The sequence below is a fragment of the Parasteatoda tepidariorum genome, chromosome 11 (assembly GCF_982258835.1).
Source record: "Parasteatoda tepidariorum strain Cologne lab strain chromosome 11, Ptep-v5.0, whole genome shotgun sequence".
NCBI classification, from domain to species: domain Eukaryota; kingdom Metazoa; phylum Arthropoda; class Arachnida; order Araneae; family Theridiidae; genus Parasteatoda; species Parasteatoda tepidariorum.
The window spans coordinates 62804801-62820449 of NC_141765.1; the positions used below are offsets into that span (position 1 = coordinate 62804801).

General features: G+C 28.1%; 1 protein-coding gene across 4 annotated transcripts in view; it reads left to right on the plus strand.

The window, feature by feature from the left end:
* The window catches only part of LOC107440322 (sn-1-specific diacylglycerol lipase ABHD11), a 39098-nt gene extending 25352 nt beyond the window's left edge, over nt 1–13746 (plus strand). For 2 of the 4 annotated variants that reach the window (XM_087154928.1, XM_071187472.2), the window contains exons 2-7: nt 2729–2811; nt 5076–5232; nt 7727–7900; nt 11249–11434; nt 12782–12981; nt 13422–13746. In XM_087154928.1, the coding sequence (XP_087011054.1) occupies nt 2735–2811; nt 5076–5232; nt 7727–7900; nt 11249–11434; nt 12782–12981; nt 13422–13557 (930 nt within the window). In that variant the 5' untranslated portion in view covers nt 2729–2734 and the 3' untranslated portion in view covers nt 13558–13746. Of the gene's footprint in view, nt 1–26; nt 348–1833; nt 2142–2728; nt 2812–5075; nt 5233–7726; nt 7901–11248; nt 11435–12781; nt 12982–13421 lie in introns of those variants that run through there. The other 2 variants (XM_071187474.2, XM_071187473.2) reach the window with 2 other exon arrangements.
* The last annotated feature ends 1903 nt before the right edge of the window (nt 13747–15649 follow it).

The window sequence follows — 15649 nt, forward strand, 5'->3', positions numbered from 1 at the left end:
TTTTTTTTAATAGAAATACGTGTATTTCTCACAAAATGTGTAAGAATTATCGCTGTATTGTTTTTTTTGTAAATATTTTTTTCTGACTTAAAAATTATCAAATCTGTTAAATCATATATCTATCAAAAAGGAATTTTTTTTTATAATAGTAATCCGCATCCGCAATTTAAGTAAATATTAAAACAATTGGAATATATTGTTTCACTTCTTCGATAAATATATTATTGATTGTTTAAGAAGTTGTCAATTGATAACAAGCTATCTAGAAGGAAGTGTGTACTATTTTTATTGTTCTTTAAAAAGACTCGAAAAGTTTTAATTTTTATATTCAACAGCATCTACATTAGGTAAGAAACGACTTAGTCTATTATAAGGAAAACCTAATGAAGTTAATCATATTTTGATTTTCGATTATTTTTTTTAAAATATACATGTAATTTAATTCTATGTCAATTGCAATAAATATTTCTTTTTATTGTACATTTAAAATATTTAACTAACATATCAAAATATGTACTAATACTCATTTCAAATATAATTTTTTAAATTATTCTTTAAGTTAGAACTGTAACATTTTAACAGCGTTTTTATAGCATTTACCTAATTGTTTTTTACGTTGATTTTAATAGTTTTCTAATTGCTTTGATATTATCTTTGACACCTAATAGCATTGTTATTCGGAGAATATTGTTTATTGGTTTTAGGATAATCGATACCTTTTTAAGTAAATTTCGCTTACATCATCGAATTTCAGATATTTTAATAAAAAAAGCATTCATTTTCATTTCGAAAAAGCAAATTTGGTTTCGGTCTTAATTTGAGCAGTAGTTACAATGATTTAAAAATCACCTACCATTAAACCACCATGCCTGTTTAACTTTACATTTCAAAACGGATTTTCTCGTAAATTAAAATAAAATCTTATGTGAAAATTTACAAGTCAATATATTTCAGTAGTTTAAAATTACATACAAGTTTTGATGTTACATCGGATACTACATTGGATTACATTTTCAATATATTAATAGACTGAACTCTAATTAAGGAATAGACTACGCATGAACTGATTGATCTAAAATGTTCTAGGGTGAAATTTTTAAAATTATGTATTTTTGACCTTTTATCAAATGCGTTGTGCACTGAGAAGAAAAGTATAGTCAAAACTACCAGAATATTGTCAATTTTACCGCATTTCTGGCTCTGTGGAAACATCAAAAAGTTTGGTAATTTTCTTAATAGTGCCTTGGTAAAGATTTTGGGAAAATTATCAATAAATATTGTTTTATAGTATGTGATAAAAGTTTGTAATTTTTAAGACGTAATCATTTTTTACTAATAGTAGGAGATGTAGAAACCATATTTAGGATTCATCATAGTTTAGAAACTCTCAATAGTACTTTTTTTCTAAAATAATGTAAACCTGAATACAAAAATAGCGATTTTAATACTGCACCGTAGAAATTGCCATGTACTGTCAAAAATAATTTTAAAAAATGTAACACTTTCTTTAAAAAAAATTTTAATTTCTTTTTCTTTTTAGTTTGATTCTAAATTTCAGTTTGAAAACAATGAACGAAATGAAAAGCTAATATTAAATATATAAAGAAAAGCGATTACAATTCCACAGTTATATTATAACTGATAAATATATATTTATTTTTAATTTTCTTGATATTCCTCAGAGTTTGTATTAAAATTCTGAAGTTTGCTTTGAAGGTTTTTTCGCAGACATTCTGTTTAAAATTTCACGTGCAGGTGTTGAGCATCATAGTTAATTGCTATATTTTACGCCTCATAAAATGTCATAGTTTAGATATAAAATTCTGTCGTCATCCTTAAAGAACTTACTTAAAACCACCGAAAGTTTTGTTTTCTTCCGTTGAACGAATCAAATTGAAGTTCTGTACTGAAATTAATATTGCTGCAAAACATTAGAGATGGACGCTTTCTAAATTTAGTGGAAAATTAAAAGCAAACGATGTGTACTTGATGCAAAAAATGTGTCTTCATTGGTTCATCGTCTAGGCAATTTTCAGAATCAAAATTGGCTTAGATTCATTCAACATCTTGATTGGCATAGCATTCACGGAAGCTAAATAGAAAATATAAGGACACATTTTTTCAAAGATCAACTTCTAGGGGTAAGTTTTTATCAAATTCTTCGCCGTTGTAAGGCAACTGTTAAAATTATAGAATTTTTCTTTTCGATACCAGATTTTTCCCTACGATTACGAAACGAAAATTTCTTAAAAAATATTAAAGTTTTCTCTTATTAGAATGTTCAGGTCAAATCAATAATCCTTTAGCACTACATTTATTATTGAAGAAATCAAGGTAGCTTAGTCTTCTGCAATTTTTAGCACGGGAATTTCTTTTTAAAAAAATATTTTCTAAATTTTCATAAATTAGGGTAAATCTGTTTTTTTGGGAATAGAAATAAAAACTAAAGACATATTAAACTGCCGAAATTCTGGCAAAAATAGTGAAGAGTTAAAAATAACTTCACAAATTATACAATTGATTTGAGAAGAGTTAAATTTTTACGTAATGGTGAAAATGATCATTATTATTACAAAAATATGGATAAATACGTATGACTGAGAAAAAAGTAAAACAAGAAAAAATTTCAAAACAAAATTTTTCTGACATTTATTTATATCCATATTATATCAACACATGTCTTAAAATAAATAGAGTTTCTTTTATTGACATTTTATGTTTTTTATAGACCAAAATGAAGCTTGTTCAAATTGTTCTAAGCCTAACACTGCTTTTAGGGATAAGTTATTGTTTTCCAACTGGAGCTCCAAAGTAAGAACTGTTTAATTTAATTTGGTTATTTTTGCATTACCTAATGATATTGAACAATTTTATAAGGATTTATTCATGATCTTTCAGTTTAACCAAACTATATAGAAAAATGCATAATATACTGATTAACTGCGTAGTATACTGATTAATTTATCTCTTTAAATGCAAGAATTAAATTTTTTTTCAGTTTGCTTGCATATTGACTCCATGTTAACACTTCGAATAATATTTTGTTTCCTCTCCTGACGGTAGATTTTCGCTCTTAGCCAATCACAGACAGTTGTCCGTATGTCGATAACTGATTTAGATACAAAAACTATAAAGTACTTTTGTCATGTGCCGCAGATACATATCTTTAAATCTATAGCATATCTTTAAATCGATCTTTAAATCTTTATAAATTTTAATAAATATCTTTAAATCTATAGCATATCTTTTTTACGTTTTTGAAAAATGCTAGTAGTAAATGGTTAAAAAACCGTATAGTTTTGTATTCGTGGTTTTATAACCATACCTTTAGTTAATTGTTTCTAAACCATAATGGAAAAAATGTTCTTTACCTTAAGCTTCACTGTTAATCAGATGGACAGATAGCTGCTAGTTATTTTAACATAATTTTATAATGGAAATTTTAACAGTGCAGAATTAAATTTTTTGGATTTAAGTATTAAAAATGAAGAAAATATTTGCAATGTTGGTTTATACGATATAGGGAATTATTTTAAATTTTACATAAATAATCTAATTACATGTAATTCTAATGTTTTTAAAACATTTATTTAAATAGTTTTAATTAAATAATTGGGAATAAAGGAATTTGCAGCAATATTTATGTATACAAATAAAAAAACTCGTTTAAATGTTTAATTAAAAGCAAATGATATAATTAAATTCGATATAAGATCACTGAGTTAATTATTAGTTAAAATTATTAATGAATTTGTTTACCCAATATTTTTTTTATCTAAACTGATATTTTTACCATGCTCAAATAAAATTAGGGAAAATCTGCGCCAAAAAAATTCTAATATTTAATCAAGGATTTTTTCAATAAATTATAATAATTTCTCTAAAAATCATCAAAATGAAAGTTATAATTGAAATTTGAAATTTCATTTATTGCAAACTTTAAATTACCCTGTATAATATCTAATTACCTTGCGCAAATCCAGTTCTGAGCTAATCCTATGTAACAGACAAATCAATTGCGGTTCTGAATTTCAGCAAGAATGCGCCATATAATACATTGCATTATCTATTTATGTTTTTATTTCATATTTGTAATCTGGCAAACTAGTTGCGAAAAAAAATTTTAAATCAATTTTTCAAGATGTCAGTAAGTAAATAAACGTCTGATCTCTCTACTTGCTTTATAAGTTGAATTTTTGTTTCTTGAATATTTTTTATTTTGTATTTTCTTATATTTTTGGCTTTTTTCTGCTTGATATGTTTTATTTTCATGTCAATTTTTTGTTGCGCCTCCCTCTATGGAATTGAACTCAATATACCTAGCGTGTTGCATTGTGCCTGAGCTTATTTCTGTGAAACTAGATGGTTCCATCAGGGAGAAGACGCTGACACCTGCAATGTGCTGCTATATTCCAGTTTATTCAATTTTTCTGATTTAATTGCTGTCACTGCAGAAGATCCCGCTTTACTAAGATAGGTTGTCGAAAATTACAATGGAAATTTAGCTCTGTGCTGATAACCTCAGGGTATTCCGCTATGACTTTAACCCAGAACACCGACAGAGTTGTTGTCTCGATCGTAGTTTGCAATTGTCATTTGCAATCTGCAGCAATTGGCCTTCTCGCACACACATGCTAGATTTGTCTGATTTGTTTGAAAAAGACCACAGATCTTATCCTTACCAGTTCGTGGGACTTTTGTGGCAGGGAATTAGCGTGTATAATTATTTTGTGGTTAATTTTGTGCCCCTATGACTATATTAATACAATATTTCACTTTGGCTATGTTAAAACGATATTAGAAAGCACTGTAATTGGCGGATATAATTGTGTGAGCTGTGGAAGATATTGTATCGTTTCGTTATCTTGTTTTCTGATTTTTTTTAATTTCTTTAAATTCTTAAAAGAAATTTATCTAAAACATATATATATAGTTTACGACAATATGTTCTCAAGATGACAAACTGAGGTGATGCTAGAAAATGTACTTAATTCATAACTTGTATTCTAAATATTCAATGCACAAAAATAGTTTAAATCTCATTATAACCTAAAGTACACTTTATCTTCCCTTAGTGCAAAGGAACAAGTAAAACTTGCTCATATTTGCATACATTCGCCCAATGGAACAAATGATGCCAAGCCTCCAGTTCTTTTGCTGCATGGTGTACTTGCATTCAAGGAAATGTGGCTTGGTATGATGCCAATTTTAGCCATGAAAACTGGTAGAAGAGTAAGCATTTTTCGATTCAGTTATTCAATTTATATTCAATTTAGGACAATTTATTTTTCAAATTTGGCAGTTACATAAAATATATTACTAAAAACTGTCTTACTTAAATTATTTTTTATAGATTTTAATGAAATGTGTTGAAGTCTATTTACTACCTTTCTTGATATATAAGGCAGTGCAACTCTAGTTATAATTTCGTGAAATATATTTGCAACAGAACATTTTTTATGTAGTGTATCTAGTGATATTTATTTAAAATAAAGTGACTGGATATTTGAATTTTTGAGTTAATTGATGGAGAAAACCTATTCCATTAAGAAAAAAATTAAAATACTTGTTAAATAAAATGAAAATTGTAAAATGTTTGCTAATTACGTATTACGTATTGATATCAAAAGTAATTTGTTTTCATATTGACACTATTTTCTACTATTGTTCAGGTCTTTCAAAAACCTCTCAACGCTTAAAACTAGCTGACGCTTTGCATTAAAATTCAATAATTACACATTTACTCGCATTTTTTTCTGTCCTCAAAGTGATTGATTAATTAGCGATCGGGAAAATTGGTGTTCAACTAAGAACTTGCTTAAAAGATTATATTCCCCAGTAAAGTTTCTATAATATAAAGGAATACTAAGCTAAAGTGTGACTTGTTAAAAGAGTGAGCAAGATGTTTCATTATGACCGCTCTTAATATACATGTGATGGAATCTAAAAACACTCTTAATATATCTTGATAAATTTTAAATAAGAAAAGAAGTCATGAAATATTCATTCTAGAATTCACAAATTAACATCTAAGTAATTAATACCGAAGATGATCAAAGCAAAGAAAAAGAAAGACTCAAGAAATAATTTATTTTACAGCTGTTAAGGGGGGTTCCTAACGAAAGACAAGATTCCAGTCCCACCTTAGAAATAAACTTATTTTTGTTGACTTTAATCCCATGTTTGCATTAACTGGACCTCGATATTGATTGAGTATAGTCTGATAACGTTTTTCATTTTGTTTCATTACCTAATTTTAATGCTAATTTGTGACACTTTAATTGAAACCACTTTTAACTTCATTTTTGATATAAATTATAGAAATATGTTCAGTGCGTGAAAAAAATCAGTTCAGTTAATCAGTTGATCTTAATGGTTCAAGTGAGTGACCACAAATATGCTAATTAATTAATACAGACTATATTTTAAGATATGAATTCACACAGAAAAACTTATTTTCTCGGAATTAACACACAGTTTTATTCGATGGGTTCGGATTCTTTACTCCCAAAATATTGGGGGTAGCCACAATCTGGGATATATGATCCCAATAGTTTGGTCAAGAGAACGGTAGAAAATTTGGACCACTACATTCAGTATTCATGTTGACTTTACTTTTTGCATATTTTGTCGTTTCTTGAGAATTTCTTAAGAAGAGAAATTTTTGCACACAAATATAAAATTTGCTTATTTAAAGACAATTCCATGCAAGAATAATTTTTAATAATCATTTATTATTTTGTATTATTATTATATATCATTTTTATTACTTTATTTAATAATTGTCGAAAAATTCTGAATTCTAAGGTAAACAAATTTTTTGTAATATTTTATAAAATGTAATTTTCTGTAACAAAATACGAAATAAAGCGTATTCGGTTAAATAGTTCCTAAGAAATCAATTTTTAAAGAATTCGTATAGTATTTGAAAATTTGATTCCTCTGGAACTTCGACCAATATCGTTTAAATTTCGAATTTTGCTTTATGAAATTACATTCTTTGAAAAGGTGTAAAATTTTGTATACCTTTTATTCAACTATTATTAAATAAAAGTATTTAAAAATAATAATAAATAAATGTTAAAAACTATGTTATGCATAGAATTGTCTTAGGATAAATAAATTTTATAACTGTGTGCAAAAATGTTTAATTTCGCTTAAAAAATCCCGAGATTTGGCATTATACGTAAAAAGTAAAATTAATAATTAGGGGTCTAAATTTTGGACAGCTCTCTTGACCAAACTATTTCCCAGATATAGTTTGGTTTAGGTACCAAGTTTCACAGATTACAGCTACCTCTTCTATTTTAAGGGTTAGAAATCTAAATTCGTCGACAAAAAATTTATGTTTATTCAGAGAAAGTACGTTTTTGTGTTCCGAAATCGTAACTTAAAAATATCGTCTGCACTAATTAATTAGCACATTTGAGGACAACCTTTCCTTTGTAGATATTTACTTTTTAAGGTTGATGTTTCTTTCTAATGACATGACAATATTTTAATTTTCCAAATCAAAAACTATTTAAGTTAATTTTTAATAAAAGAGAAACCACAAAGATGAGCTGTATTTTCTGATCCTCAGAAAGGGGCAAATCTTCTTCAGATCAATTTGGATTCTAAATTTTAACATTTCTAATTTTTTTTTAATTACTAAAAACACTGTTCGTGCAACTAAATCAACTAATATATTTCGAATTTATGACGGAAATAATTTATTCTTTTACAGATTTGTGCTGCTGATTTACGCAATCATGGTGATAGCCCATGGAGTAATGATAGTGACACGTCCGTCATGGCATCTGATTTGAATCTTCTCATGAAAACGTTGAACACTGAAAAAATAGCATTACTTGGACACAGCTTGGGAGGAAAAATTGCTGTAGACTTTACTCTTACAAACGTATGGAACAATTCTTTTTAATACTTACACAACATAGAAAATAGAATTTTCTAATTAGTTGCGTCTCGCACTTAGAATACAGGTGTTCAGTAATGCGCAAATTTAATAAACATTTTTAAAATATTTATAAAATATAAATTCACTGTTTTTTAGGGCCGTATATCATTTTTAGTCTAAAAAATTTCTATCAAATTCAGACGAATTTTGTTCAATCGTAGCAAAAGAGGGAATAAAATATCAAACTGTTGACTGATTTTTAAGTGGAATTAAAATGAGTTCAGGTTTTCTTTTCAGCTTTGACCTAAAATTAACAAGCATTGGATTATTTTAATCCCTATTTCCTTCTTGTTGAAGTGTGATTCACCATTTCATACACTGTTAGAAATTTCTCGGAAAAAAGGCTAAATTACAATTTATTGAATGGTTATTTTACCATATTTAATCAAAACAGTCAAATAACCATAAATAAAATGGTAATCAAACTGTTAAGTTTGAGGAAAATTGTTTATTAACTGCTTTCACCTAATACGGTAAAACAACAAGAATTTTATCGCACCAACTAGAACCACCTAATGGAGGCACTTAGTTCTTCGCAGTCCCGCAGTGGACTGATCGTTAAGACACAGTTCCCAGCAGATCACCGAAGTCAAGCATCACTAGCTACGGTCAGTGTGCGGGTGGGTGACCACTTGGATCACTCTGCGTAGGGACCGAGGGTGTGCGGTATTGGTCCTCGTTAAACTGTGCTACCGTAAAGTGCTCGACTTCACGCGCAGGTCGTCGGGCTACCGAAGCGGGGGGGCCATCCCCTCCGCAGAGGATCAAAATTGTGATGGCATGTCTTCGGGTCATCCTCCGGGATGTTTCCTAGACCGTCGCCACTAGCCCATTGTGCAGCTCTAGTGCGACGTAAATTAACAACAACATAGTTCTTCGCAACTGCGTACATATCACAGCCGAGCGGGCTTATCTGTCAATCTCATGACCGACAGAACTGGAGTTCGAATCCTAGTGTTGACGCTACAATATTTCCTCCTTTCCCTTCAACACATGATGAATTTTCAGAGTCCGGCACTCTTCAACGCCCATTACATTACGAAAAGCCAAGCTCATATGTCTAGTTAAATAATAATTTTTTTTACGCTTTTGAAAAATGCTAGTTGTAAATGGTTAAAAAACCGTATAGTTTTGTATTCGTGGTTTTATAACCATACCTTTTGTTAATTGTTTCTAAACCATAATGGAAAAAATGTTCTTTACCTTAAACTTCACCGTTAATCAGATGGACAGTTAGGTGCCAGTTATTTTACAATAATTTTAGAATGGAAATTTTAACAGTGCAGATTTTAATTTTTTGGATTTAAGTATTAAAAATGAAGAAAATATTTGCAATAATGCTTTATACGATAAAGGGAATTATTTTAAATTTTACATAAATAATCTAATTACATGGAATTCTAATGAATTCATGGAATTCTTTTGAAAAATGCTAGTTGTAAATGGTTAAAAAACCGTATAGTTTTGTATTCATGGTTTTATAACCATACTTTTTGCAAATGGCTTCTAAACCATAAAGTAAAAAGATATTCTTTAGCGTAAACTTTACGGTTAATTGGATGGACAGACAGCTGCCAGTTATTTTGCCATAATTTTAGAATGAAAATTTTAACAGTGTACACTTTTCCTTTTTTTATAACTTTTCTCTTTTTGAAAAATAACATGCGATTACTACAATAATTTTGATTCATTTTTTTACAAAAATTTAGAACATTTAAGCAGCTCTCATTAGAGATTACTCAGTATACATCAACAGTTTGACTTAGGATCTTAAATCGTTAAATATAATTTTCTCGTTAGATATACTATTACATTTTTACTTCACTTTTTTAAATAATTTTTTTTTTATTCTGTAGATATAAGCCTCGCCTACTGAACTGTTTTTGGGGGTTATAAAATCCTATTTCAATAAATAACACCGTCCTGCAGGAGATAGTTTTGAAATTTGTTTTAATTTTGAGGACTGATTTTGATATTAATTTTAGTGATTATTCTAAAAATTTAATTCTTTCTTTTCTGTCACTGTAAACTTACTCTTTCTCTTTCTTAAACCCTTTGTAACAGTAATAGTTGTCACAGTTATTGAACATTTTGAAGGTAACAAACAAACTCACAAAGTTTTGCCTTCATTCAGTTTGGATCCATATATAAATTGCATTCAAGTAATTTTTGAAGGTATGTAAGAGGTCAAATTTCTTAAGTTTGTTATTGTTTCTTCAACAACATCCAAAGTTGTGCAGAAATTTCATCTTTGTAACATTCAGCAATAACCTTGATGATATTCCATTTTCATTGATATTGTCTTTCTATTTCATTATATCTCTGTGATATCTTTTCCCCCCTGTTTCTCTCTAAACACGCCTACATTTTTATAGGTTAGATGCGTGAATAAAGAAAATGATCTTTAAATTTCATACTACAGCCTAAAATCAAGAGTTTCTTTTTTTCTATCTCTTCTACAGAATATTTGTAATTTTAATCCTTTTTGTTTTATAAAAAAGTAATAACAGTCTTGAAAGAAGAATTAATAACTCAGTTTCTATTTTTGATTTATTCCAATTTTAGTGTCGAAATTTCCCTCCTTCATTATTTCTGCTATCTTGACCTACAAAAAAAATAAACAAAATTTGAAGAAAAAAATTGAGAAAAACATTTTTCAGTTTGTTTTAAATTTACACAAAAATTGAACACAAAGCAATATAGAGCAAGCATGCATTTTTAGTTAAAGAAAATCTGACAAATTGTTTTATTTAACCTAATTTTATATGTAGCAGTGGCTATAACACTTTAAGGATCTGTTTATTATTTTTATAATATTTTTGACACCAGAAACTAAGGTCACTTTTTTACCATTGTCCAACTGTTCAACTGTCTCAACCGTTTTCCTCATAAAAAGACGCATAAAAGTTTTATGTATTTTTCTGTTGACCAAGTAACATAATTATCCATTTCAGACGGATCACCACAAACAATATCGTGCTTCATAGGCAGTTAATCAATTCAGAGATATTCTCCGGAATACGTTTTTAGATTGAAATATAGTTGAAAAAACAGATTGTAACTTATAAAAAAATTGTGATTAAAGGTTTTTTATTATACTTCTTGTGAGCAGCACTGAAGAAACAACAAAATCCACCACATGCTTTAGAGACTGTTTTTTCATAGCGGACGTAGTTTATAACGATATCGACTATTTTAATAATAATTGTATTTTTTGTTTGTCATCTCGTTTTAAATCCCTCATTTCATGATTTAACCTGCATTCTATAAGAAAACTTATTTCATTTGTAGCCCGAAAAAGTGGAAAGACTAATTGTCGAAGATATGAGACCCAATGGTTTAAGTGATGAAGCTCGGAAAGTAATGGTTGGAGCTGTTGATCCATATAAGGATGCTTTGGGCGTTATTCCTAAAGGAGTAACTGAAAAAGAAGCTAAATTTATTGTTTTTAAATTCGTCAAATTTATGTTAGAATTGGTAAGTCAATGAACTAAATTTTTTCATACTAATTCATATATATTATTTACTCGTTATTAAAACATGATCACCAGTGCAGAAAATAAAAAGTTGTTTTTTTTTTACATTCACTATTGAATTAATATTGAAGAAAATATTGAGAGTTGGTTTCAATCAAAGCTCGACTGTATGAATTTAACCTTTTTTTTCACAATGTATAATTTTTTAATTAGTGTTTTGATGAGAGATATAAGTTGCATAATTATGTAGAGTAAGCGTTTCATAACTTGGCCGTTTACTTTCGTTGGTCCGCTCTCATTATTTTATAAAAATTGACAGCAGACTCTGACTTTTGACTGTTAGGTATACTATATAAGGATTGGTACTATTTATTGTACACTGCTGAGAGTTAATCTTCATTCTAAGAAAATAGCGGTACGAGAAGATAAGATTTTTTTTTTTTTGAATATTTCTATATAACTAACTACGGATATCACTTAGAAGTTTGCTATGCATAAATTATAATTTATAATATTTAACACTGCGTCAAACTTATTTAGCCATTTTATGAATAGTTATTTACTTTGCTTCAGCCGAAGGCACGGATATATCGCCTACTGGCATCATTGAGCTATTATAAGTTGCTATGAATAGGTATATTGCATATAAATTGTTAAAAATTATATTATTTGTCAACCCTTAAGCATATTAACTTTAATCATATTAAATGTAATTAAATATAATATTGAGTTTATTGCACAGATTAATCGTTATTAATAATATTTAACACTATGCCAAACTTATTTAGCCATGTTATCAATAGGTGTTTAATTTGTTTTAACCGAAGTCACGATTGTGTTTTCTACTGGCGCCATTGAGCTAGCATAAGTTGCTATGAATAGGCATGAGGTCCAAGCATAGAAACCATTTTGAGACTAATAGTATTTTGTAAACCAATTATAGTTATTAGTGAGAACTTTGTTGCATATGAATTGTTATAGATAATATTTAACACTGTCTCAAAATTATTTAGCCTTATTAGCAATGGGTGTTTACTTTGTTTTAACCGAAGTCACAAATATATTGCCTACTGACTTCATTGAGCTATCATGAGTTGCTATGAATGAACTTGTGAAACCATATCGAGGTTAATAGTATTTTGCAACTTTTTCAAGCAATACTAGAAAATGTCGTCTTATGTGGTTCAGTCGTAGAGATATCATGAGTATTTAAATATATGTTCTGCAATTATTTTATTTTATATACTGTTCAATACAGTTCAATAGGTAATTAGTAGTTGTTCTGTAATACGTTGTTTTTAAAATTGTCAACAGCATTGCGGGTAACAACTTTTAACTTAATTTTTAGGTTAATGAAAAAATTGATATCGATGAGAGAATCGTTGATCATGTACCCATAAAATGTTTAAATGGCAAATGCAGGTGGAAAGCAAATGTTGATCTTCTGGATATAGCCAAAAAAGATCTGGACAAGTATATGCCAGAGAGTAGAGGGAAATTTGAAAAACCAGCCCTGTTTATATATGGTGGAAAATCACCTTTTAAAGTGTAAGTTTATATTTTTTTCCCTTTTCCTTAACGAAATCTTTATTGTATAAGTAGTTAAGTTTGTTATTTTTTATACAAATGGAAAAACATTTCATCCATTGAACGCAAAAGCTCTAAACGAAACTTGGTATGCCAAATAAAAATGACATGAAACAAATCATACTGACGATTACTACTATGTCCAATATTTCTCGCAACTATAACTTATTTCAATAGATACAAACCTGAGATAAATCGAATTAATCTGAGAAGTCATAAAAAAATTAATTAATGCGTGAGTTAATTTGACAGCATTTTCTAAGAAATATGATACTTAAATTTTACATTATACGCTGACATGCAATTTATAATAATAAATTATAATAACAAATACTGAAAAAAATAATAAATAACTGATTCAACAAATAATAACAATAAATAACTTTATTTTTTTATTTCAGAGGAGATGTTAAAGACGACATTTTAAAGCTCTTCCCCAAAACAAAATTTTTTAAAGTCGAGAAAGCTAACCATCTTGTGAGTATACATCCTGAATACAAAGATGCAGTAATAAATTTTCTAAATGCTGAAAACTGAATAAATGCATAATCATTTACTGACTCTGTTTTGAGTAGAATACCGATGAAATTAATGGCGACGTTGAGATATTATCTTGCTTAACAAAATGCTGTAAATATTCAGAGAGATTTTTGTTTCAAAAACGAAAATTTCCTGTATATATTATGTTGCCAATATATTTGTCAATAAAAAAAATATTTTTAAAAATATGCTTTGTTAAGTCATTCTGTATAATTTAAAACCTTTTGAACACATCATTTTCTAATGCTAACTACTAAGCTTTTTGGAAAAAAATTTACAAAGTGGTAGACAAATATAAACTTGAGCTCTAAGAACATTTGGTATTTTTGAAAACATTTTCAAAACTTCACCACTACAGAGCTGGAACAATGTGGCGTTTCATATGAACTTTAAAATCATTTACATAAAGTGGTGAAAGAAATAACTTTAAATCAAATTTGAAAACTAAAATTCATACACCAAAACATAAACTTAGCTACCACTAGAAGAAATTTTTTCGAAAAAAGAAGAAAATTGGCTGGGCTGTGACTTTACTATTATATACTTCAGTATACCATCCTGCCTTAAGGAGTTAACTGGTTTTTAGAACGGATTAATAGTTTGAAAAGGCATACTTAACAAAAGAAAATATTATTTGCTTTTCTTTACACTGTAAGAATAAAAATAACTATGAACGTGTAAGTTAATAAAAATAATTTTTGCATTTTCTTAAGCATAATTTAAAAGTATATAGGACAAAACATCTTAAAATGCTGTTAAAATAAACTTTTGTTTTATTTAGACACGATAAAAAAAATCATTAAATCAGTTGTATCAAAAAATTCTCAATCGGAAATGTATTTAATAAGAATGATGAAAAAATTTACATTTATAATTTTGTTCACAAGAGAGTAAGTATGTCGTGAAATATTCTAGATGTCGCTAGTGGTTCTGTTTCTCGGAGACGGGATTTGCATACGGTTTTTTTTTTACAACAATGATGATATTAACTCTGCCGGTCTGATGGACAATTTTTCTTATTAATTTTAGAAGTGGTACAAGCTTGTTTGTTGAAAGAAAACTTTAAAATTATGAATTTGGAGACGTTTCTTGAAAGTCAAAGATTTAATTAATATTTGTAATACATTAGATAGGTTTTAATTACTTGTTTTAAAATATTTTCTTCATTGAAAAATAATTCGTAAATATTAAAAAGAAAATGTTAGCTGATAAAAAGGTCTAAAATATGTATGCAATAGCATAAATTAAAAATAAGTATTTTACACAAAAATATGCATTAAAAAAGTAATAATTTTAAAAAACAATTTATGAATTTAATAACTTAATTTAACAACTTAAATTAATAAATTCACTAACTTATTAAACATAATAACTTAAAATTTAATAACATAATAAATAAATAAATTTAATAATTTAAGAAATTTAATGGAATGACAAAACATTCAGAATTTGTTAAATTTCTCATTTTCTCACCAAGTGTAGTTAACATGATAGCAAAGCTAATTGTTGTCTTCTTGACATTCTAGTGTTGCTTTCTTTTCTAGTGGCGTGCAGTGGTAAGTGGATGCCAGGGGCGAACATTCCGATCAGATGCCCCTGTAACAAAGAGAAATCACTGGAGAGACAAAAAAAGAAAATTTGATTTCAATTATCACCTTTAATAAAAAATTTTAAAATTCTTCACAATCACGTAGATGGAAAAAAGTTTATTAATAAGGCATTTTGTAAATTAATACTCAAGTCAAAAAGAAGCGAAACTAATCTCTATAGAATCACTAGGGAGGAATTGGGGATGAAAAACATAAATACCGGTTTAATTTCCTCATTAAATTAGGTGTTTCTAATAATTGTTTTTTCTTTTAACTCTCATCTTGTTTTCTCTGGCTATCGAACAGCCTTTGGTGTTTTCAAACCCAAAATTTTAGATATCGTTGCGGTTAATGAATATATTTCGCTTACTTATTATTATGAGTCCTGTTATGTGTATACCTTTTTTACTACATTTTTTGGCAAGAAATATGTATTAAGAACGGTCGTTACAGATTATCCTGTACATCCATGCAAACTTAAATCCATGTTTAAAATTAAT